This window comes from Magnolia sinica, chromosome 16 (assembly GCF_029962835.1).
Source record: "Magnolia sinica isolate HGM2019 chromosome 16, MsV1, whole genome shotgun sequence".
NCBI classification, from domain to species: domain Eukaryota; kingdom Viridiplantae; phylum Streptophyta; class Magnoliopsida; order Magnoliales; family Magnoliaceae; genus Magnolia; species Magnolia sinica.
Genome location: NC_080588.1, coordinates 47,710,968 through 47,731,741, shown reverse-complemented (window position 1 = coordinate 47,731,741; position 20,774 = coordinate 47,710,968). Strand labels below are relative to the sequence as shown.

The window sequence follows — 20,774 nt, the reverse complement described above, 5'->3', positions numbered from 1 at the left end:
CTTTAATTTGGTTAGAATTTTGTCAAGATTGTAAAGTTGGTCCAAAAACAAGGAATGAAGGGTGCTAAAGGAGGCTGGAAGGAATTTTTGGATTTCCATGATAAGAGGTTTGGTTCTAGTTTAAGTGATCCTGCAAAGAGATCTATTGATACCCTGATTGCTTTTCTAACAACTTTCACAAAAGAGGAAGATTTAGAGGTGAGTAATCTAAATGGGGTTTGTACCTTGTAATTTATTCTTTCTTTGGTTTACTTATTATTAAAACAATAAAATTCCTTGCTGTTTTATTGCAGTTCATTGCCAAAATCACAAAGGATCGTGAAAGAATAGAAGAACTTGCTAAAAACTCCTCAGATGTTGAATCCCCTCAACAAGTATGGGTTAGAGAATTTATTTCTTATTAGTGCACGGGATCCGTGCTTGCACTATTTGGTTTCTATTAGAAATTAAGAAGGTTTACACTGTGATTTGGATAACTTCAAATTCTATATAAGTTATTTCACTTCAAAATACTAGTTCTGTCGTGTTAAATAAATATCTCTTGTTATGTGAAGGTAGTAGTGTAGTATTGGCATATGTAATGGTGTACTAATTCTAGTCTTTCCTAGAAATATCAGTATATAGGTTTTTGTATGAGAGTTTCCTAACGTGGTCCTAGCTTTTCCCCAACTATTTTGGGTAGGTCTCATGTATCTTATCAAAGAAAAAATAAGCATTGAACTCCATTTAACAATATATTGTATCCCCCTTGATGCTTGGATATCTGTGGTTGTGAAGAAAGCCGGTGCATGTTTGGGGATAGTTTGAGGCCTAAGTCTGCTTGAGTTTGGTAGTGTTCGAGTGTGTTAGTATAGAGAAGGAAATCTTGGATGTTGTTGATCTGTGGGTGGAGTAAATTCAATTCAAAATTAGATTTGGAGTGAAAAGGAGAATTTGAGATGGGAATAGGTGCAAGTTGGGCAAGAGGAGAAGACATAGGAGTCAAGGGGTGGCCGAGAGGTAGAGCTGGGCATCGGTCCGAGTCGGATCGGATTAGGTCCAACTTGTATCGGTCCGAAATCTACACGGCCTGACCCGAACTCGATCCGATCCGGGACCGAGTCCGGGTCATCTGACTCGAACCGATCCTAACCACTGCTGTCTTGAACCGATCCGAGTCCGACTCAGTCAGGAAAATCGAGTCGGATCGGATTGGGCAAGGTTTGGATCGGTCCATTATTATTATTATTATTATTATTATTTGAAAATTTTAAGATTATCATTGAAAAAGATAATAATGAAGAGCTGTTAAGTACATGTAAAATTGAAACCTTGCAATTAGGTTCCAATACTAGAAACAATTAGCACTGTCTACTTATCAAGTGGTATATATATAACTACAACACTATTCGATATGTTCTGTAGTACCCTGATTATAGAAAGAACAACTATCAAATTGATTACAGAAAGAACAAGTATCGGACAAAAAGAACAAGTATCAGACAATCACAAGCATCCCTATCCCTATTGTTCCCTGTGGTGTGGTCCACCTAAGTATCAGATCGGCCCGATTTTTGGATTCACAAACCCGACTACCCAAGCTGTTTGAAATGATGGATGGTGTAGTTGATTTCTTGTAACTCAAAGCTCGATTGGGCAGTGGCCATGGCTGACCGTCGAGCCACTCTCCTAAAATAATAATAAAATAAATAAATAAACGAGTTTGAGTGGCCGAGTGGGTCCTTCTACCTGATAAACGAGTCTGAATGGCCGGATCAGGATCGGGAGTGGTCGGCGTTCGGGTATAGACGAGAGGGTTTTGGGGGATTTAGGGTTCGGCGCGTTTGAGTGTGGTTGTGCGGATATAGAGGGACGGGTAGGGTAAAAACTTAAAAAATGGTAAAATTATATATATATATATATATATGTGTGTATATATATATGAGGGGTAAAATAGTAAATTATTAGTTATTAATACATCCGATCCGGTCCTAATCGGATCAAATTTCAGATCGGTCCGGTCTGAATTGACATTCACCCGAATCCGATCCGAATAACGGTCGGATCTGCCTGATCCCGCTCGAACCTGACCGATCCAAGTCGTCAGTTCGGTTCGAATCGGGTCGAATTGGATCGGGTCCACCGGATCAAGTCCAATATGCCCAGCTCTACTTAGAGGTAGAGGAGGGATGAGATGAGATCAGGAAGGTGAAGCTGAGTTAGCAAAGATTGAATTCCAACATGGTGATGCAAAAGTCTTGTGGTTGGAGGAGATTGGCCAAAGGTGGATCCCACATTACAAGAAACACTGGTCATTGAACGTCCACCATAAAAAATTCCTAGGGCCCACCGTAATGTTTCTTTTCCATCTAACCTGTTGATAAGGTCACAAAGACCTAGATGAAGGGAAACACAATTATCAGCTTGATCCAAGACTTTTGTGGCCCACTATAAGTTTTTAATGGTCAATAATCACTGTTTCTTGTGGTGTGGTCCACTCAAGATTGGATTTGCTTCATTTTTGGGACCATGCCCTAAAATGAGTAGGAAAAATTAATGGACGGAGTGGATATACAATGGATACATCAAGGTGGGCCCCATGGTCAGGGACTCACCCACTAAGCTGTTACCTTGGACTCACCTAATCCGCGCCCCACTAGATGAATGAAGTGAAGATGGGGAGTAGGATCAGACAGTAGGCGAGGAAGGGAGAGAGTGGGGATTCTGGGGTTGATGATGATAATATCTTAAGAGGACGGCTTGGAGAAGATGATGGTTGTTGTCGCTCAAATCTGGTCAATCCTACTCCTAGAGCTGGGCATGTTGGATCCGATCCGGTGGATCCGACCCGATCCAACTAGATTTGACCCGATTCGAACCGAACCGATGGCCTGGATCGGTCAGGATCAGGCAAATCCGACCGTTAATCGGATCGGTTTTGGGTCAATGTCAATTCGGACCTGACTGATCCGAAATTCGATCCGATTCGGATCGGACCAGATGTATTAATAACTAATAATTTACTGTTTTACCCCTCACCTATATATATATATATAATTTTACCATTTTTTAAGTTTTTACCCTACCCGTCCCTCTCTACCCGCACGGCCGCACCCGAACGCGCTAAACCTTAAATCCCCTAAAACCCTCTCGTCTCTATCCGAACGCTAGCCACTCCTGATCCTGATCCGGCCATTCAGACTTGTTTATATTCACGAGTGTCACATCCCCAAATCTCCACCAATCACAGAGAAAGTAGAAGGAGATTTTCTCCTTGGAGGTGGAGGAAGGATAAATAATAGATTTAGAGATGGAAGAATAACAAGGTAACTAAACTTGCAGCTCCAAGTGAAATGGAAGAGTAAAGTTACCATTTGCATAAAGAAAGTGGGTCTCATCAATTTGATGTGAGATAAACACTCATTCAGTTGTGGATGAAGATGTTGGTAATCTTTATGATAATCACTAATCCCAACAAAAACACAATAAACCCACGACCATTGTAGCAATATGCCATTTTATATGATGTTTATTTAAAAAATATTCACTAAAACACCTTTCTGCATAAAATGTTATATCTTTCAAAATATCAACAAACAAGCCTTTTTGAAGCATCCGATTAAAACATGAACAAAATTGATCCAATTAGAACTGAAAAAAAAAAACATCAATTACAAATAAATCCTATTACAAAAATGCGTTTAAGTAAACCCTATCTCGTCCCATACCCCCTCCAAGAAATACATCAAAACCTTCTCATCAGGGGCTTCAATTAGAGGTCTCTCTCTCACGCAAACGGCATATTTAATGAAGGGGGAGATTATATGGTGTAGCTGGACAAATGAGAATTTTGTAACCATCTCTCAACTAGTGGATAAATGCCCATGTTTATTGTGTGTACGGCATCCAACACGCCAACAAGTTGTGCATGAATGTGTCCTTGCCATGTTTGCATGACATCCAACCCATTCTACAAGCTGGCCCACCATGAACACACCTAGCATAAAAGTCTGACAGATCACTAGATCCACTATCCACACTTGTACTTTAGAGCAGTTAGGAGGCTGTTCATTATTTTCTATGGTCTGGCTAACATGATGTTTGGATTGATTGGAATTCTTCATGGTGGCCCTGACCTCTTACATGTTGGATGCTGTGCACATGTGACAGGTAAACATTTATGTGTTAGTCTCTCATATCCACTTGACAGGTCAACATTTATGCGCTAGTTGGATGATAAGTCGATCATGTTATCATCCAACTGGCTGTGTATGGTTTCTTTCCCCTGATTTATTCTCATACACCTGTGATCTTCATATGTTATCTTTGATAATTGTTATGGATTTTATCTTTAAAATTTGTCCCGTTCCATGGTCTCCTATATCATAAATTTGTCATGTTTCATATTCTCTTATATCATACGTGCAAACTGCAGTTCCATGGGATGCAAACTTTTGCAGATGTGAATAGAGTTAAGTTTTCTTGAATCTATACTGATCGTTATTGGTTTCTTATTGTGGCAGTGAAGAGGCTGGTCCGTTTAACTATTGAACACCCCCTTTACGGAAAATATTATGACCCTATCACATCCTTTAATGAGGTCCTTTACCACTTTCATTCCTGACTTTTCTTATTTAGCTATTAATTGTATATGCTGTTATTTATCAGCTTACAATGTAAATTGTCCTTTCATGTATATGCTGCAAGTTTTCATATGATTTTACATCTCTTTGGCTGATTTATATCATAATTGCTCTTGTCATCCTATCATCATCATATCATCATCGCCGTCATTGTCCCCTTGTCCCAGCTATCTGTGGAAGGCTCATGAGCCGTGTTCCCTAGCGTGACTCGTTATACAAATTAAATGGATACTTATAATATTGGGATAATTGGATGCAAGACATCACTTTTGAGTCGTGTGCAACATTTGGGTTTTTGGGTGAACGACCGAACGTAGGAAGTATTTTGGTGATCCTATTTGTTATTTTATGCAATAGGACCTAGTTGAACCAAATCATTTTGTAGGTGGGACTTTGAATCGAGGTTCACTACCAACCCAAGAGGTTGACCTAGAACCCTAGAGTGAGACTTAAGTGGATTGAATCTTAGGTAGACAGCTTTGAACCTTGGTAGAAGACTTGGAAAATCCTACGACTTAACTTAGGTGGACCTAAGCCATGGACAGTCCATATGTGAAATTAAACAAAAAAATGTCATTACAATAAATTACCCTTAGGTTCACACCCATGGACCGTTAATGCACTTAGGTGAATCTATACTAGGTTTAAAGGCCCCAGGGGTGAATCAAGATCGATAGCTATGCGGTGATATTTATGATAAATTTCCAATTAAGAAAGTGTATTTATGACAAATTTCTTGAATTAGTATGAAGGACAAAGAGCGAGCAATTAAGAAAACTAAGCTAGCCGTTTCGAAAAAGAAGTTCAAAAAGGAAACCTAGTGTGAGGTGTATGTGGGTCCTTACTCTTGCTTCGGTGGTAGGCTCTCAGGAGTTTCAACACCAGGTCAAGGGTTCGAGTACCAATAGGTGGTGAAATTCCACTACGCGTGAGTGTGTGGGGTGTGTGTGCATGCGTTTAAAAGAAAAAAAAAAAAACAGAAAAAAGTGTGAGGTGTATGTGAAGGACCCTGATGGGTGTCCCTTAGGCAAATGTGGAAATGTGTTGGTAAGCGGTTCTAGATCCAAGACGCTACTATTTTTCCTAATTTAATTGGCAGGATATTATATTTGGAAAGTTCCACTATTATTGTGACTTGTGCTATTTTTGGAAGGTTCTTTATTTGGAAAATTCTTGTGACATGTTATTTGGAAAGTCCTTGTGCTATATATAATTTTGGAAAGTCTCAATGTTTTGGAAATTATTGCAAAATACTATTTTGGGAAAGTGATAATTGGAAGATTATTCTATTTTTGGAAAATTCTCTGAAAATGAGTTAAATTTGGAAAGTTGATTTCATCAATTATAACACTAGAGAGAGGAAAGCGTATGAGTGATGGTTTGGATTATTTGAGTGGCTGCGAGGTTGTTGAGAGTGAGATCCAAGAGTGATGGTGAGGTTATGAGAAACATTTACGATGATGGTGAGGTTATGATATGAGTGATTTACTTGAGTGACTGTGAGGTATGCTTTGAATGAGTGAATTATGTTGAGGACTGTGTGTCCAATGGGGTGAATCCCTATGGATAAATAATTTTTATGGAATTCAGTGTGGCCTGGATGAAGGCACCTGCCCATCCAATTTTGAATGAGTGAATGTGAGCGATGTTTATGCTAGGTGATAAATTATATCGAGTGATACCAAGTGACAATTTATGCTGAGTGATACTAAGAGATGAGCGATGCTGAGTGCAGTGAGTTGTGAGTAAGGTTTGACCAATTGGAAAAGAATTGGTCCTGGTGTAAATTGATAAACTGTACCTGAGAGTTGATAAATCATGCATATAATTCTTCATTTTTCTAAGCGATTTCACTGTGATTTTCTATATTTACAAAACTATTGTTTTGTCTTGTATTCAGAACCTTTTTACTGGGCGATTTGCTCATAATATTTATTGATGGAAAAACTGTAGACTTAAGGAATAGGTTGCGATGCTCAGGAGTTGGCTAGACGTGACTGATAGCATGGATCACTTGATGTTGAATTTAGAATATCTTAGACTATGGAATTTTGATATTTTGTTATTTCACTTGAGGATATTATGATTTGGATTGATGATAGAATAATTTAAATAAAGTTTAGTAGTTATTACTCGGTATGCATGGTTTGGATGTGAATTTTGTGGAGTGAATGTTTATTTTTACTTTTAACCCAAGTCATGACCTAAACCTAAGGCTGGGGTTAGCCTTAGCTATGGTTTTGGATTTGGGGACGTGACACTCATGAATATAACCTCACTATCACTCATGAAAGTCACTTATAAAATGGCCTCATAAACACTCCTGAAATAATTCTCACCATCTCTTAGTTAAATCACTGTTTCTGGTGGTGTAGACATGTATGAATGCAAACTTTCTAAAAATAACCCTTTTCTAGAACTTTTCAAAAATAGATCATTTCACAAATATTTTTTCAAATATTGAAATTTCCATAAATAGAACTTTTCAAAAAATTACTGTCACATGAATAAAATTTGCAAAAATAGAAACTTGCTAAATATACCAAAATCAGAAAAATATAAGGACTTGGATTTAGAACCACTCACCAAAATGTTTCCACACACATACAATGTACGTCCATCAAAGTCCTTTGAATACACTTCCCGTTTGGTTTCCTTTTTAACCTCGTTTTCTTATTGGATGACTTGGGATTCTTATTGGCTCGATCCTGACCTTTCATGCTAATTCAGGAAACTTCCCATAAATAGACTTTCCTAAATTATCCTTACGAGGAAAAATGTTCTCGTGTTCACCACAAAAGTCTTCAATCCTAACTTAGACTTACTTAAGTGTACTAATGGTCCATTAGTGTGACCTTACAAGTAGTCTTACATTAAATTGTGTTTTTATTTAATTTTTACTATACATATAGACCAAGGTATTCAAAATCAGTTATGTAACAGCCGTAACGGTCCAGTAACAACATTTTTCAAAAAATAAAAAACGGCCGTAATGGCCGATACAGGGGTTGTAACGGCTGTTACGGCCTGTATCATAATGGTAATGGTGGTGGCCGTTATGGCCACCATTACCATTTTGGAACACCTTGATATAGACTCCTCCTACCTTAAGTTAATGTAAGTCAAGTTATTGATGATTGGGGTCCAAAATAACCTATGAGGGTCAAGTCTATCACACTATCTTAACATTAGTGGTCCCTCTCTGTGGTCAAGTCTATCACACTATCTTAACATTAGTGGTCCATCTCAATAGAATAGCTATAAGTTACACACTTGGTCCTAGGTTGATGCATTGGGCCATTAGTGGGTTTTTCTCTCAAAATAACCTAAAATCACAATGGGCTTGATTTAACCGTACTATTCTCTTGTGGATCTTCAAATGAGTCTCTCACATCGTCCAAACCCCACTTTGCCAATTCCCCATAAGTTCACTAAAAGCCCAATATTACAATTCTAGGCCCTTAAAGTGACAATTTACACTAAATGGTCCAAGTATGGTAAAATAAATGATTTTCCTAAACCGTTTATATAAGCATACCAAAAATTCATGGCTGCGATTATTGGAATACTAGTGGGTCCCGCTTCACCCATAGGGTCTATGAGGCCCATTTCCATGGATAAGCCCAAAGTGGCCCAAAACAACGTTTATAGGAAGTGGGCTTGACTTAGGCCCATTAAGCATTGGCTTGGTTTTCATTTGCTGATGCATACTAATTTACTTATTTCCAGATGTGTTCCGTACAATGGGGCCCCACTCTAGTGTCCCACAATCATGACAATTATATTGGGAAAGATAAATCCCCTAAGTTACCTAGCAATGGGCTAGTTTTCCAATAGGCCCAAAATGATAATAATATATAGATTTGGCCCAAAATCTTAAATCCATGTGCTTTTTAGAACTATTAATGGGTCCAATTTAGGTTATCCAACAATTCTTTTAATTAGGCCCAAAAATCACTTTTATGGCACTTGGGCCAAAACCATTGATATATGCATAGGTGATGTTGGATAGATTTCCACCCTCATGATCAAAATCATACTTTTATGGCCTGGCTGCTGATCTAATCTTTTGATCATGATGGTGAGATCTTCATTATGCAAGTGGGTCCCACTTTAGTCCCAAAAATGCCCTTAAACCTGATTTTCTCAAAGATTGCAATTTTGTGTGTGTGTGTGTGTGTAAGATCATAGCCATAAATCAGATTTTTTATATAAGAAAAAATAGGCCGCTGATTTTGGTGGATACAAGGAGTCCTTAGTGGGCCCCACACTCCTCAAATACCATGGTGACAAGGCCTTTTGACGCCCACAAAGCCGGGACCCAATCCAGTCCCGAACTGGTCCAAAAACTGGTCCCAAAGTGGGACCATGAGGACACCTACACGCAACTCACGGTTCACTCTAGGACTGTGGCCCCTGGCCTATTTAGCAAAAATGATGGGCTCCCACTTCAGCCCTCATGCGGTCCACCAATCCAAGGGTGTGATTTTGAGTGAAAACAATACAATGAGATCCCTTTTTTCAATGAGTGGTTTTCTTGGGCTAAGATCATCATCTAAACACTTTTAATGGTGTGGATCATGCTTTAGGAAATCCTAAGCATGAGTTTTCTTACTTCAGCCCGTAGATCAATCATAGTGAAAAGAAGAAAACAAGAGTTATGAAGTTATTTCTACAAAATCAAAAGAAAAGGATGCTTGGGCTTACTTGGAGTTTGATTAAGGGTTGAAATAAGCCGAGGAGATTGGGCCCCACACAATGGATGAAGTGGATCCTTCCCATGCATACTCTCTCTCTCTCTCTCTCTCTCTCTCTCTCTCTCTCTACGTCTTAGGGGTCGTACGTCCCCATGCGTGGAGACGTGAGGCCCTTTATATAGAACCTCCTCACACCAATTCCCCCTCATCTCTTTGTAATAATGTGCTGGCTTTTACTAATTTGGGAGAGAATCTGTATTTTCTTCCTTATTTAGAGACTGTGATGAGTTTTGATTAAAAAAAAAAACATTTTTGCTAATGAGGGCCCTTAATCCCTTGACCTCTTTCTCCCAACCAAACCTCCTCGTCACTTGAGCTACTGGATGTTTTTTGAAAGAGAAGTGAAATGAAATAAAGTTATTCACTTAGTTCTAAGATGGTTTGGAAGAAAAAGGAAAAGAAAAGATACAGTGCCAGTGCACTGATTTGTGCATCCTGTTTGTCAATCACGTGAGTCCTTGTATCATTTAGTCGGTTAAGCCTTTGGAAGTTGAAGACCGAAGACACAAGAGTAAAGAGTATCAAGGAGCAAAGTACAAGTAAATGAGGTGTCGTGCTGGCTTTAACCCTTGACCCAAAATAATCCTTGAACCTTTAGATGATCTTAGCTTAAGAGGTAAACCTTATTGATCATCCTTTATCCTTAAGAACCTAATTGGAACATGATAAGTAAGATTAGAAGAGGTTCGAAGCTACTGTGAAAACATACGCTCAAAACAACAGTTTTCAAGTGGTGCTCGATCCCATCAAGCAGACCTCGAAGGGTCTTCGATGGCATCGAACAAGAAATCAGATATGTCGAGCAAGAATTGATTATTTAATCTGATTTTCTTGATGGCATCGAGGTCTCCTTCAATGGCATCGAAGCTTCCCTTCAATGGCATCGAAGACCACTCGATGACATTGAACAGGTAACTCGGATATGTCCAGCAAGAAATATATCGTATTATCAGATTTTCTTGATGTCATCGAGGTACCCTTGATGTCATCGAAGACCACCTCGATGTCATCGTTATCTGTCTGTTTCCTGGCCATTGGAACTCATACTTATTATAAAGGGCATTCGGTTCCTGGGCATTTGAATAAGTTTTCGATGACATCTAGCAATCTAATATGTTTTATCTTTGCTTCTCTTTCTAGAATCTACATCTACATGACAATCAGAATGACATCCAGGATTTGCCTACCCAACATGAATTCTCCTTGAAATGGGAAATGATGAAATCCATCTCCATTGAAATGATCTTTGGCTAAGATTTTGTATAAGTATCTTGAAAGGCTACTTGGACAGAAGTCTGATAAGTCTTCCACTCTTTTATCTTAGGAATAGTGTGATAGTAGTATTGGCTCCTTTGTGAATGCAGCTCCTTTCAAATAGTTCATTACACATTACAATAATATTGTTTGTTTCAAACAGTTCATTACACATTGCAAATTGCAAGAATATTGTTTGTTATCACGTCTTCTCGTTGCATTAGCAATAAGGTGAAAGATATATTTTTGTCACCATGTACACAAGATTTTCTTCTAAAATCTTTTTTCGTTGTTGAGAATGTTAAGGAGGGAGGATATGAGGAGGTATGGAGCCCTTCCATACACTCCGAGTGAGGGGCCAGAAGTGCATCTGAAACTCCCTCTGAGTCATTATCAGTGATCTCATCCAGAATCAATTACTTCCATTCTTCCAACCTTAAAAATGTTGTTTTCTTCCAAACCTTGACCTTTTGTTTCACATATTGTACTTTCTTTGAGAATTTAAAGCCAACCCAACCCTTGAAATTTGATTCATTCCACCACAAATCATCCTATTTCATGAAACTATAATATTTAATTACATGTTTTCAAATTTAAAAAGGAATTGGCCGTTATATAATACCCCTGAGTCAAGCGTAAGCAGTTGATTGTCTGATTTTGGTGCTGGAAAAATGGATCTTGGCAAGCTATGGTAATGCTTGTCCCAATATTTAGAGATAAGGAACTGATCCAGTCTGCATTCTACTAAGATTGTGTGTTTGTTCCATCAAGTAAATACACGAGCATCCATTGAGATGTCTATCAGTTGGCTTTCGTTGATTTGTTGAAAACCTTTCATGCTAGTTGTAACCCAACTGCGCTCCATCATCTTGAGGAGAAACGAATGGTGTTGAAGTCGCATGCAACACACCAAGGGCCCTCCAACAATGACAGTATATTTCCATCTTCAACCCAAATATCTGCCTACCTTGCAGCTTCAACAAGCTTGTAGACATTAGTGCAGGTCCATTGAAACCCATTCATTTTTTAGTTTGACTTTATTAGATGTAGAAACTTCCCCTCAATGTCCTTTTCCATATCAATAATGTCAATATTCATTTTAGTTCTTTAGAGACCAAATTTTCTCCCTTCCCTCCACACAATGCAGGATACGCAACCACTCCTGGTATTCTCCTTCTTTCCCTCAACATCCTGGTATTCTCTTTCTTTCCCTCAACAATGTATGGGGTGGTCATCTTGGAGAAAACAGGTGTGAACCATTTGAGTCTTCAAGAGATGGCGAGAGAAGACACTCTAGTGATGTTTCGAGTGAAGAGAGAGCAAATGACACTAGAGATTCTAACAGGTCTGGTTTGAGGGAGGCTTCTCGCAAAGGAACGAGGAGATTGGATAGTAGAGGTACCCGGGCCTCTAATAGAGAATGAAGTTGGGCAGAAGTGGAGATCAGGAACATATATCCTTCGAGGGGGAGATCTTCCTATGGGTGAAAAGTTTCCTATTCTAAGAGGTCAAGGTCTAGAGGTGGCTATAACAAGGGAGGAGCGGAGTGCTCTTGCTATGTAGAGGTCCGAGTAGGTGTGTTAGGGGTGGGTGTGTTCATGGCAAGTGATTCAATGGTAAGGAGATCAGAGACCAGTGAGCTCATTATGTGGCCAACGGTGGTGAACACAGAAGGGTAGGTTGGAAATGGTAAAGTTCTAGGAGGGAAGACCAAGGAAGACATGTATGCTCCTTCTTCCTCATTTGCTCAGGATTGTTTGGTCGGAGAAGGTGTCATCTAGACAGAGGCCCAAGTATCCTTTAAGGAGGATCTTATGGAGCTTCCTCCCTTGAATGGGGGAGTGGATGGAGTGGCCATGCAATCCCGGTCACTGGCTCTAATGGAATCCTTGGTCCCTAGTTTGGTCCATCCTCCTCCTCCTCCCCATGCCATTGATAAAGTCTATCTTCAATGGAGCCTTATTGCTTCTATGAAAGAAGGTGCTTCGATTTCCTATCTTTCTTTCTGGCACTACCATTCTTATAGTCTGTTGGAGGACTTTCTTCTTCAACAATTGTTTGATCGGGTCTTTTGGGTCCCACTCTGCCATATGGAGTACAACAACAGAGTTATCTTTGTCGGTCACTATTTCTGGAATCGTCCAGGCCTTTCTCTATGTAGATGGGAAGAATAGTCTCTCTTTGATGACTCAATGGTATGGTTCCATCTCTTCAAGGTCCTTCTAGAGTTTTGAACCAAAGAGGCGATGGTGGCAATCAATTCTTGCCTTGGGGACATCATCTACATTAACAAAGCTTCTCTAAGGTGGGAGGAGTTGCAACAGTTTAGGGTCTGTGAAGGATTAAAAATGCGGTAGAGATTTCTCTTTTCTTGTCTGTAATGGTAGGAGAGATTAAATTTGAATTTTGAAGTCATAGCTGTCATTATTGTCAAATGCAATCGCATATGCGCATATGCGATCACATATGTGCATACTGTGGATCGAATCGCATATGCCATGATGACATATGCGATCCTGGAAAGTATGCCATGGCATACTTTTATATGCAATCACATATGCGAGTATGCGATCGCATACTCTGCATATGCGATCACATATTTTCTAATAACCATAATGGAACCAATTTTAATTTTTTTATTTTGTCAATTTGGAGAAATTTTGCCTATAAATAGGCACTCATATCCCCTCCATTTTCACTATTCTTTACTCCAAAGCTCTAAATCTCTTACTCTAATCTTTCTACAATTATTTCAAGTATGTTTATTTTTTTTGTATTTTATGTGCTTTCTTTTTGTAAATTAAGTTGTAAGCTATAACTTGTAAGTTGTTTCAAGTTATCCATTTATCAGTAAAATTTCTTTGTTCGAAGTTTATAATAATTAGTTCTCTTTTAATGTAGCTTGATTGTTTTGTTAAACTTTATATAATATAATATAAGTAGTTAAATATATAACTTAATGAAACACTCAAACTATAATGAAAGAAATAAAATAACCTAATCCAATCATGTGTAATAACTAGGCAAGTTTTCCTTTAAAAAAACATTCATTTTTAAATTTTTATTATTATTTTATAAAAAATATGCCATGGCATATGTGATTGTGCGATCGCATATGCGAACAGCATATGCAGATTGCATACAATCGCATATGCGATTTGACTTGTCGTTGAGGGGGGGCTAGGGATAATTCGCCAATCACATTCACGTTTGTTTCCATGGAGGTAGGTCGAAGGGGGTGCCTTCTCAGTCGATGCAGCCACGATCTTCAGTGGTCCCATAGGTAAGTGTTCCCATGGTCCACTAGATCCTCGCTCGTGCGAGTGCATTCCAGAAGCGTCGGCACGTTGAGTCCTCAACTATCTCGTTTGCGGGGGCACGTGGGACGTCGATGTTTTTCGATGGTATTCTTTTGAGACAGGCGGTGCTCCCCTCCCTGACGTCAGTCGACCCCTTTGTTGTGAGCCCTTGATCTAAGTTCGATCCATTTGCTTGTGTGCCCATGTACTGGAAGTTTGATATTTGGTCTCGTGGGGTCCCATCTGATGATGGGCACTAAAGATCGCCATGTGTCTCCGTTGTGTATTATGATAAAGACATGTCATAGGCCTTGGGTGTGGAAGTGGACTTTTGTGGCTTATTCGAATTATCGAATGATCATCAAACGACAGTTGGATGTCAGCCAATTTTTGTCTGATACGTAAGCATTTAAGGAGTTCGGCATCTCTCACCTTCTTAGGTCTGCATGTGTCAACGAAGTGGTCATGTGTTTAGTAGAAGAGGGGACACTTTAATGGAGGGCAGTCAAGGCAACTTATTTGGGTCAACCTTGATAGGTAGTGGTTACATGCCGTAGAGAGAGAGAGAGAGAGAGAGAGAGAGAGAGAGGTCACCGCCTCCTCTCCTCTAGTCTCTAGGTGGCATGACGCGTGGCTGTCTCAAAATTGGGATAGCTTGTTATTCTTTGCTTTTATGACTCTGAGGAGGATATTCGGTTAGCTGACTCAGAAGCCAATGAGAGTATGTTACGTGGCACTCTTGTATAATAAATGGATGATGAAGAGCTTCTTGAGGGAGGCAGAGCTCTGATCAAGGAGAATAACTTTGATGGTTCTAATGGTTGCAACAACTCATTCCGATCCATCTCTACCTTTTTGCTAGATTCATAAGGTCTTCAAGAGATAGAACTGGATGTCACTACCCTCCCTACACGTGTGTCTTCGCCCTATTGTGTTGTGGTCTTGAGTAATTTCATATGTGAGAGGGTGGCTTTGTTCTCTCCCATCAGTGACCCTATTCTCTTATCCCCTATTCCTTTTGACTGTTTCCATTCTCCTCATTGGTCTTTTTCTCTCCGTTAGGATTCCCGTCCTTTGGTTATTCCTCCTGGGTCTTTGGTTGCGGTGCAATCTAATGGCTATGTTCCTTACCTCTCGTTCCCTTCTTGGTAGAGGTTGCTCCTTGGATTCCTTATCAGGGGGTGGGTTCTTTGGTAGATGGGTGTGTAGCAGTTGACCCTAGAGTCTGTGGTGATGCTCTAGACATAGTGCCCCTTTAGGCAGTGTTCTATAAGGATAATTTTCACTTTCCCCATAGTAATGAGCTTTCTTCGGCCTTCTCTACTAGTGGTTTAGAGGGTCTAGTAGCTTCTATCAAAAGTAAAAGTTGGTTGAGGGATGCCATATGCCATGTTGCTAGGCGTCTTGGGGTGGTGTTTGGTAACTAGGATAAGGACTATATAGCCCTTCTCCAGCTGATGGAACAAAGGGGTGTGCATCATTTGATGGAGGAGGTTTTGAGAAGACCCCCGAGGTCCCTTAAAGGCTGTAGGGTGCCTCTGAATTTTGGAGTGGACTCGATGGGGCAGCTTGATTCTTGTCCTCGGAGTGAGAGGAAAGGGAAAGGTATTAGCTTGGTGTCCCAATGAAGATACTGTGCTAGCATGTTAGAGGGCTCGATTGCCCCCAAAAGCGTATCTAAGTTAAGTCTGTCTACAAGCGGTCCAAGGCTAGTCTAGTCGTGTTGTAGGAGTCTAAGCTCCAGTTGGCGAATAAGGGTCTCATGGAGTTTGTCTGGGATAAAAGGTCAGTTGATTAGGAAGTTGGGGTGTCAGGGGTTGTCGTTGTCATTTGGCACCCCTCTTTGGCCTCAGAAAGATCGTTGGATTGGGGTCTGCTTGATTCATGTAATTTTTGAGGTCTCCACAAGTTTCAGTTGGGTCTTTTATTGGGTTTATGGTCTAAATCGCCCCTCCTTGTGTCCTCTTTTTTGGGATGAGCTTTCCTTAATGTTAGCCAAGTGGCCCCTCCCTGGGGGGTGGTACTCACATAGTTTGGTTTGTTCATGAGAAGCTTCATGGGGGTCTAATCTCAGCTAGTATGAGGGGTTTTGCTGATTGAGTTCTAAAGCATAGTCTGGTGGATGTTCCAGTGGGAGGGGTGAGGTTTACTTGGTCCAACGGTCAAGCTAATCTAGCTATGGCCTTGCTGGATAGGTTTCTGGTCTCTCCGTTAAGTCTCCTACATTGCCTCTCTCTTGGAAGTTGGAAGATCAAGATTCAAGCACTTTTAAGTTTCAAGGAAGATAGCTTGTTGATTTTATACAATAATAAATAAATAGCTTGTTGATTTTGTTGTTACTTCTTGTTAACTATATTGTTGAATGTCGATGACTTGATGTTTAATTCATTATTTAATTGATTTTTTTTCTCTCAAATGTATTTTAAATATGTAAAATTGGTTATGTATTAACTTATAAAAGTTTGTATGTAGTACTTACGAACCAGTTTGCAGGTGAGCATTTCCCTATATATATATATATATATATATATATATATATATATATATATATATATATATATATATATAATTTTCAAAAATTCGACAAGATTGTTTCAAGCTATTCAAAAAATTGAAATTGTTGAAATCTAACCTTGTTTCTTGGAAAAAAGATGTGTTTGGCCGTATAAAGTTGGAACTAGATTCTTTGTTGAGCAACATTCAAGCTCTGGAAATAATGGAAGAAAGTGAGCTACTCTCAGAAGCTGAGTGTGTTGAAAGAGATAAGTATTGTTTCGAGTACCAATCTAGGGTTAAAAAAGAGATCAAAGGTACCAATGTTCTAGGGTTGTTTGGCTAAAAGAAGGTGACAAGAATACTAAATATTTCCATGTTGTAACCATTGCCAAAGCAAGGACCAATTGTATCTCCTATTTGGTGATGGATGGTAAAAGATTGGTAGATAAGGGTCCTATTTGCGATGATGTAGTTAAGTTTTATCAGTCTTTGTTGTCGGATGAGGGGTATCAAATCCCTAATATTAATAATCTTTTGTTTGAGACTCTTTCTTTGGAAGACGTTGAGTCTTCGGAAGCCCATGTCCGCATCGAGGAAACTAAGTGGTTTGGGATTTGGGGAGGGATAAAGCCTGGTCCCAATGTTTTTTATTACCTTTTTTTTTCAATATTTCTAGTAGTTGTTTAATTCTAATTTTTTTTTTTTTGTTTTATTTATTTATTTATTTATTCTATTTAGGGCATTTAGCTACTGAGTTGGGGTGTTCTTTCTTTGCCCTAATTCCTAAGGTAGAGGGAGTTGACAACCTCAAGAATTTTAGGCCTATTAGTGTAGTAGGGAGTCTTTAGAAGATTATTGCAAAGATTTTGAGCCAGAGAAACATGGTAGTTCTCTTGAAGGTAATACTGCCCTTTTAGAGTGCTTTTGTGGTCGGAAGGCATATTCTTGATAGCACTCTGTTGAGTCATGAATCTTTAGACTCGTGTCTTATGGTAGGCAGATAGGGTGTTGTTTGCAAATTAGATCTTGAAAAAGCCTATGGCCATGTTGACTAGTCCTCGATTACAGTGTTAGAAATATCAGTATCGCGTTACATATCGTATTCTTGGGATACGGATACCTATCGGTTATCGCATGGGATATATTGGTTGTATCGTGTAATATATCGTTGTTGTTAGAAATATAGTTGAATTTTTTTGTGATTGTTAAAAAAGACATCAATACACACTTAAAAATCAAAACATTACAAAAATAAAGTACACATAATAGGTTTTCTTGTATGGGGTCCTAATCTATGCGTTGTCTAACTGAATTGATGCAAGTATGTTCAATGTCTATTCATATAATTTATAAATATAAGAAGACGTGTGGAAACACAAGCAATACATTCAAAAGCAAAAGAAGAATCACTAGATTAGGTTACATACATGTTTGATTTGATGTTTGGACACAGATTGCAAACGATTTGCAAGAAATTGGGAAATTTTGATTTTTTTTTTCAATTTTCCGCAACTCGGCCCATCTCCTCCAAATCTCTAAATCAAAGCTCCCAATCCATGATTTTTCATGGGATTTGTAACAATTTGACACTAATTTAACATGATTTACAGAAAATAAAAGGATTGAAATTCGAAAATTCTCAGCAGATCGAACATGTGGGATATATCGCACTACTTGTGCGTTTCGTATCGCACTGGTGGGATGCAAGATATATTGTGGGATATATCAGCCAATATCGTCGATATTTAAAACACTGCTTGATTATATGTTGGGACATTTGGGTTTTGGTGAGAAATGGAGGAAGTGGATTGGTTCCTACGTTGCATTTGCTAAAAAAATTTCGTTTAGATCCATGGCTCTCCTTTTGGTGTTTTTTTTTTAAAAAAAAGATACTAGGGGTCTCCGCCAAGGGGTTCTCCTGTCGCCTGTCCTCTTTGTCGTGGTGGTTAAGGCCCTTAGTAAAATGTTATCTAGGGGTCAATCTAAAGGTCTATTTGAAGGTTTTAAGGTGGCCAACTTTCCTCAAATCATTAACCATCTTCAGTTTGTTGATGATACGATTCTTTTTTGTTAGGCTTCTAGTCTAAAGTGGTAAATCTGTGGATAGCCATCAGATGGTTTGAGGTAGTTTTTTGTCTTAATATGAATTTAGCTAAAAGTGAGCTTCTTGGGATCAATATTTGGTAGTATGAGGTAATTCAACCAGTAGATGTTTTGGGGTGATGGGGTGTAGCAAATCGGGGTGGGGGATTTTAGCCTTTGAAGGAGGGTGCTTACTGCTAAATATGGGTTCTCTTCTCTATGAGCTGGTGGATTAAGCAGTCTTCTCTGTATAGGGCGTTCTTCATTTGGAAATCTGTGGCCGTTGAGGCCCCCTCATTGGCTAGGGGGGTTGTCCTTTGCTATCAAGGAGAATTCTAGGGTGAGATTTTGGCACGACGTGTGGTATGGTGATGCTCCTCTGTTAGTGTCCTTTCTTTCCCTCGTTAGCCTTTGCCCGATGGTAGATATCTCTGTTGCCAGTTGTTTCTCCCACTAGGAGCTTGGGGGAATTTGGCTTCCTTGCTGAAGGGATCTAAATAATGTTTATTATTGTGATCTAATGGATCTTTCGTCTGGTCGCGCTAGAGCAGGGGGTGCAAGATTCGCTTGTCTGGCGGTTTAGCAAGTCTTGAGCATTCTCTGTGAAGTCTTTCTATTTGAGGCTTACCTAGCATGGGTTGGGGAGCACTAGAAGCTACACAACCAGCCTTCGGCCCTATGGTGCACCTCCGAAAATTGCCGCTTTTGCTTGGTTGGTTGGAAGAAATAAGATCCTAACCATCAACAATCTGTGCAAAAGAGCCTTCATCCTCCCAAATGCCACTCTGTTTGAAAACTGAAGAATCTGTGGATCATCTGTTCATCCACTACTTTTCTCGTGTAGTTTTGTCTGGGATTCTTCGATCTGCGAGCCTTGATTGGATGATGCCTAGTTCATTACTTCCAAAACCTTTTAGGTTCAGAGATTGTTGTGTGTAATTGGGTAGCCTTGTATATTAGGGAGTGGGCTCCCTAAGGGTGTTGTTCAGGGATTGTCTTTTCGTTTCTTCTTTTTCTATTTTCTTTGGTTTGTTTTTGCTTTGTATGTTCGTCTCTTGTTTGTTTTACTTTTTTCTGCCACTGGCCCTAAAAAAGCTGCTTCTCTTTCAAAAAAAGAAAAAAAAGAAAAGAAAAGAAGAAGTCAGTATCCCAAATAGTTACATGGCCCCCTGATCTACCCCTTGCAGGAGGGATGGTCCAAGCACATTGTCCCCTCCCCATAATTGCTTAATCGTCAACCTCAAAATCTGTTCCATTTGTGTTTCATGAGTACTGATAAATATGAATTGTTTAGTCTTTAAGTGTTTCTCATTCCTCCCCATCTTTTTTCGAGCTGGGAACTTCATTTTTTCCCATAATTTACTGAGCATTTGAGCTTCTGGACTAACGCATTTACTCTTGTTCCTGCCTTTTTACTTTGCTGGTACCTATATGTTTGAATTAAAATTTTATGAGGAAGCGGTAACATTTTCTTCTGCAGTTGTTAATGGTGTTCTTGTGTTCAAAACCCCATTAATTTTTCAAAGATTTCTGAATGGAAACAAAACATTAATTCATCATTTTTAGTTAGCAAGTTTCTTGCTGGATGTGGTAGGAGGCACAATTGAATTGAATTGCAATAACTACTTCAATCAAGTAGAAAGGAACAAATTCTAACCATCTTCCATAGTATTCACAATGAGGAGCCTTCTCAAATTGCAGTTACATCCTGTATTGTTCAGATTGGAAGTAATTTATATTGCAATTTGGAGCATAGTGCTGCAATACTAGTTGAAAGAAAGGTAATTGCAAATTGATGATTTCCACATAATTAAACTAATATTGCAATTGAATTTTATGGTGCATCCAAACACTGCCTTTATCAGCTTCTTAGGTGATCTAGCTTGCCCTTCAATCCTTTCTGAAGCATGTAATATTCTGATAATCTTATTGCTGGGATGTGTGACAGGAGTGGGTGGTTACAAAGTTAGGAAAAGTTTCAAAGGCAATAAAATCAACTGCAATGATAGCTGTTGACTGTGAGATGGTTCTTTGTGAAGATGGTACAGAGGCAGTAGTGAAAGTTTGTCTCGTAGATCACCATTTGGTGGTACTTTTTGCTGCGTAGTTCCATTTGTTTTGCAATATAAGTTCTTCTATAATTTGCATGATGTTTCTATCCTGAAAATTTTCCTTTTAGGATTCTTGTAGGTGTTACTGTTTTAATTTTGAGTCAGTTATTATCTGATGATCAATTGAATGGAATGTTGCTCTTTGGTTTATGA

At 39.2% G+C, this 20,774-nt stretch overlaps 1 protein-coding gene across 1 annotated transcript in view; it reads left to right on the top strand.

The window, feature by feature from the left end:
- The window catches only part of LOC131228824 (small RNA degrading nuclease 3-like), a 33,599-nt gene continuing 12,825 nt past the window's right edge, over nt 1-20,774 (top strand). The window contains exons 1-4 of the mRNA XM_058224681.1: nt 1-198; nt 294-374; nt 4,508-4,579; nt 20,459-20,599. Coding sequence (XP_058080664.1) covers nt 55-198; nt 294-374; nt 4,508-4,579; nt 20,459-20,599 — 438 coding nt within the window. The 5' untranslated portion in view covers nt 1-54. The remainder of the gene's footprint in view (nt 199-293; nt 375-4,507; nt 4,580-20,458; nt 20,600-20,774) is intronic.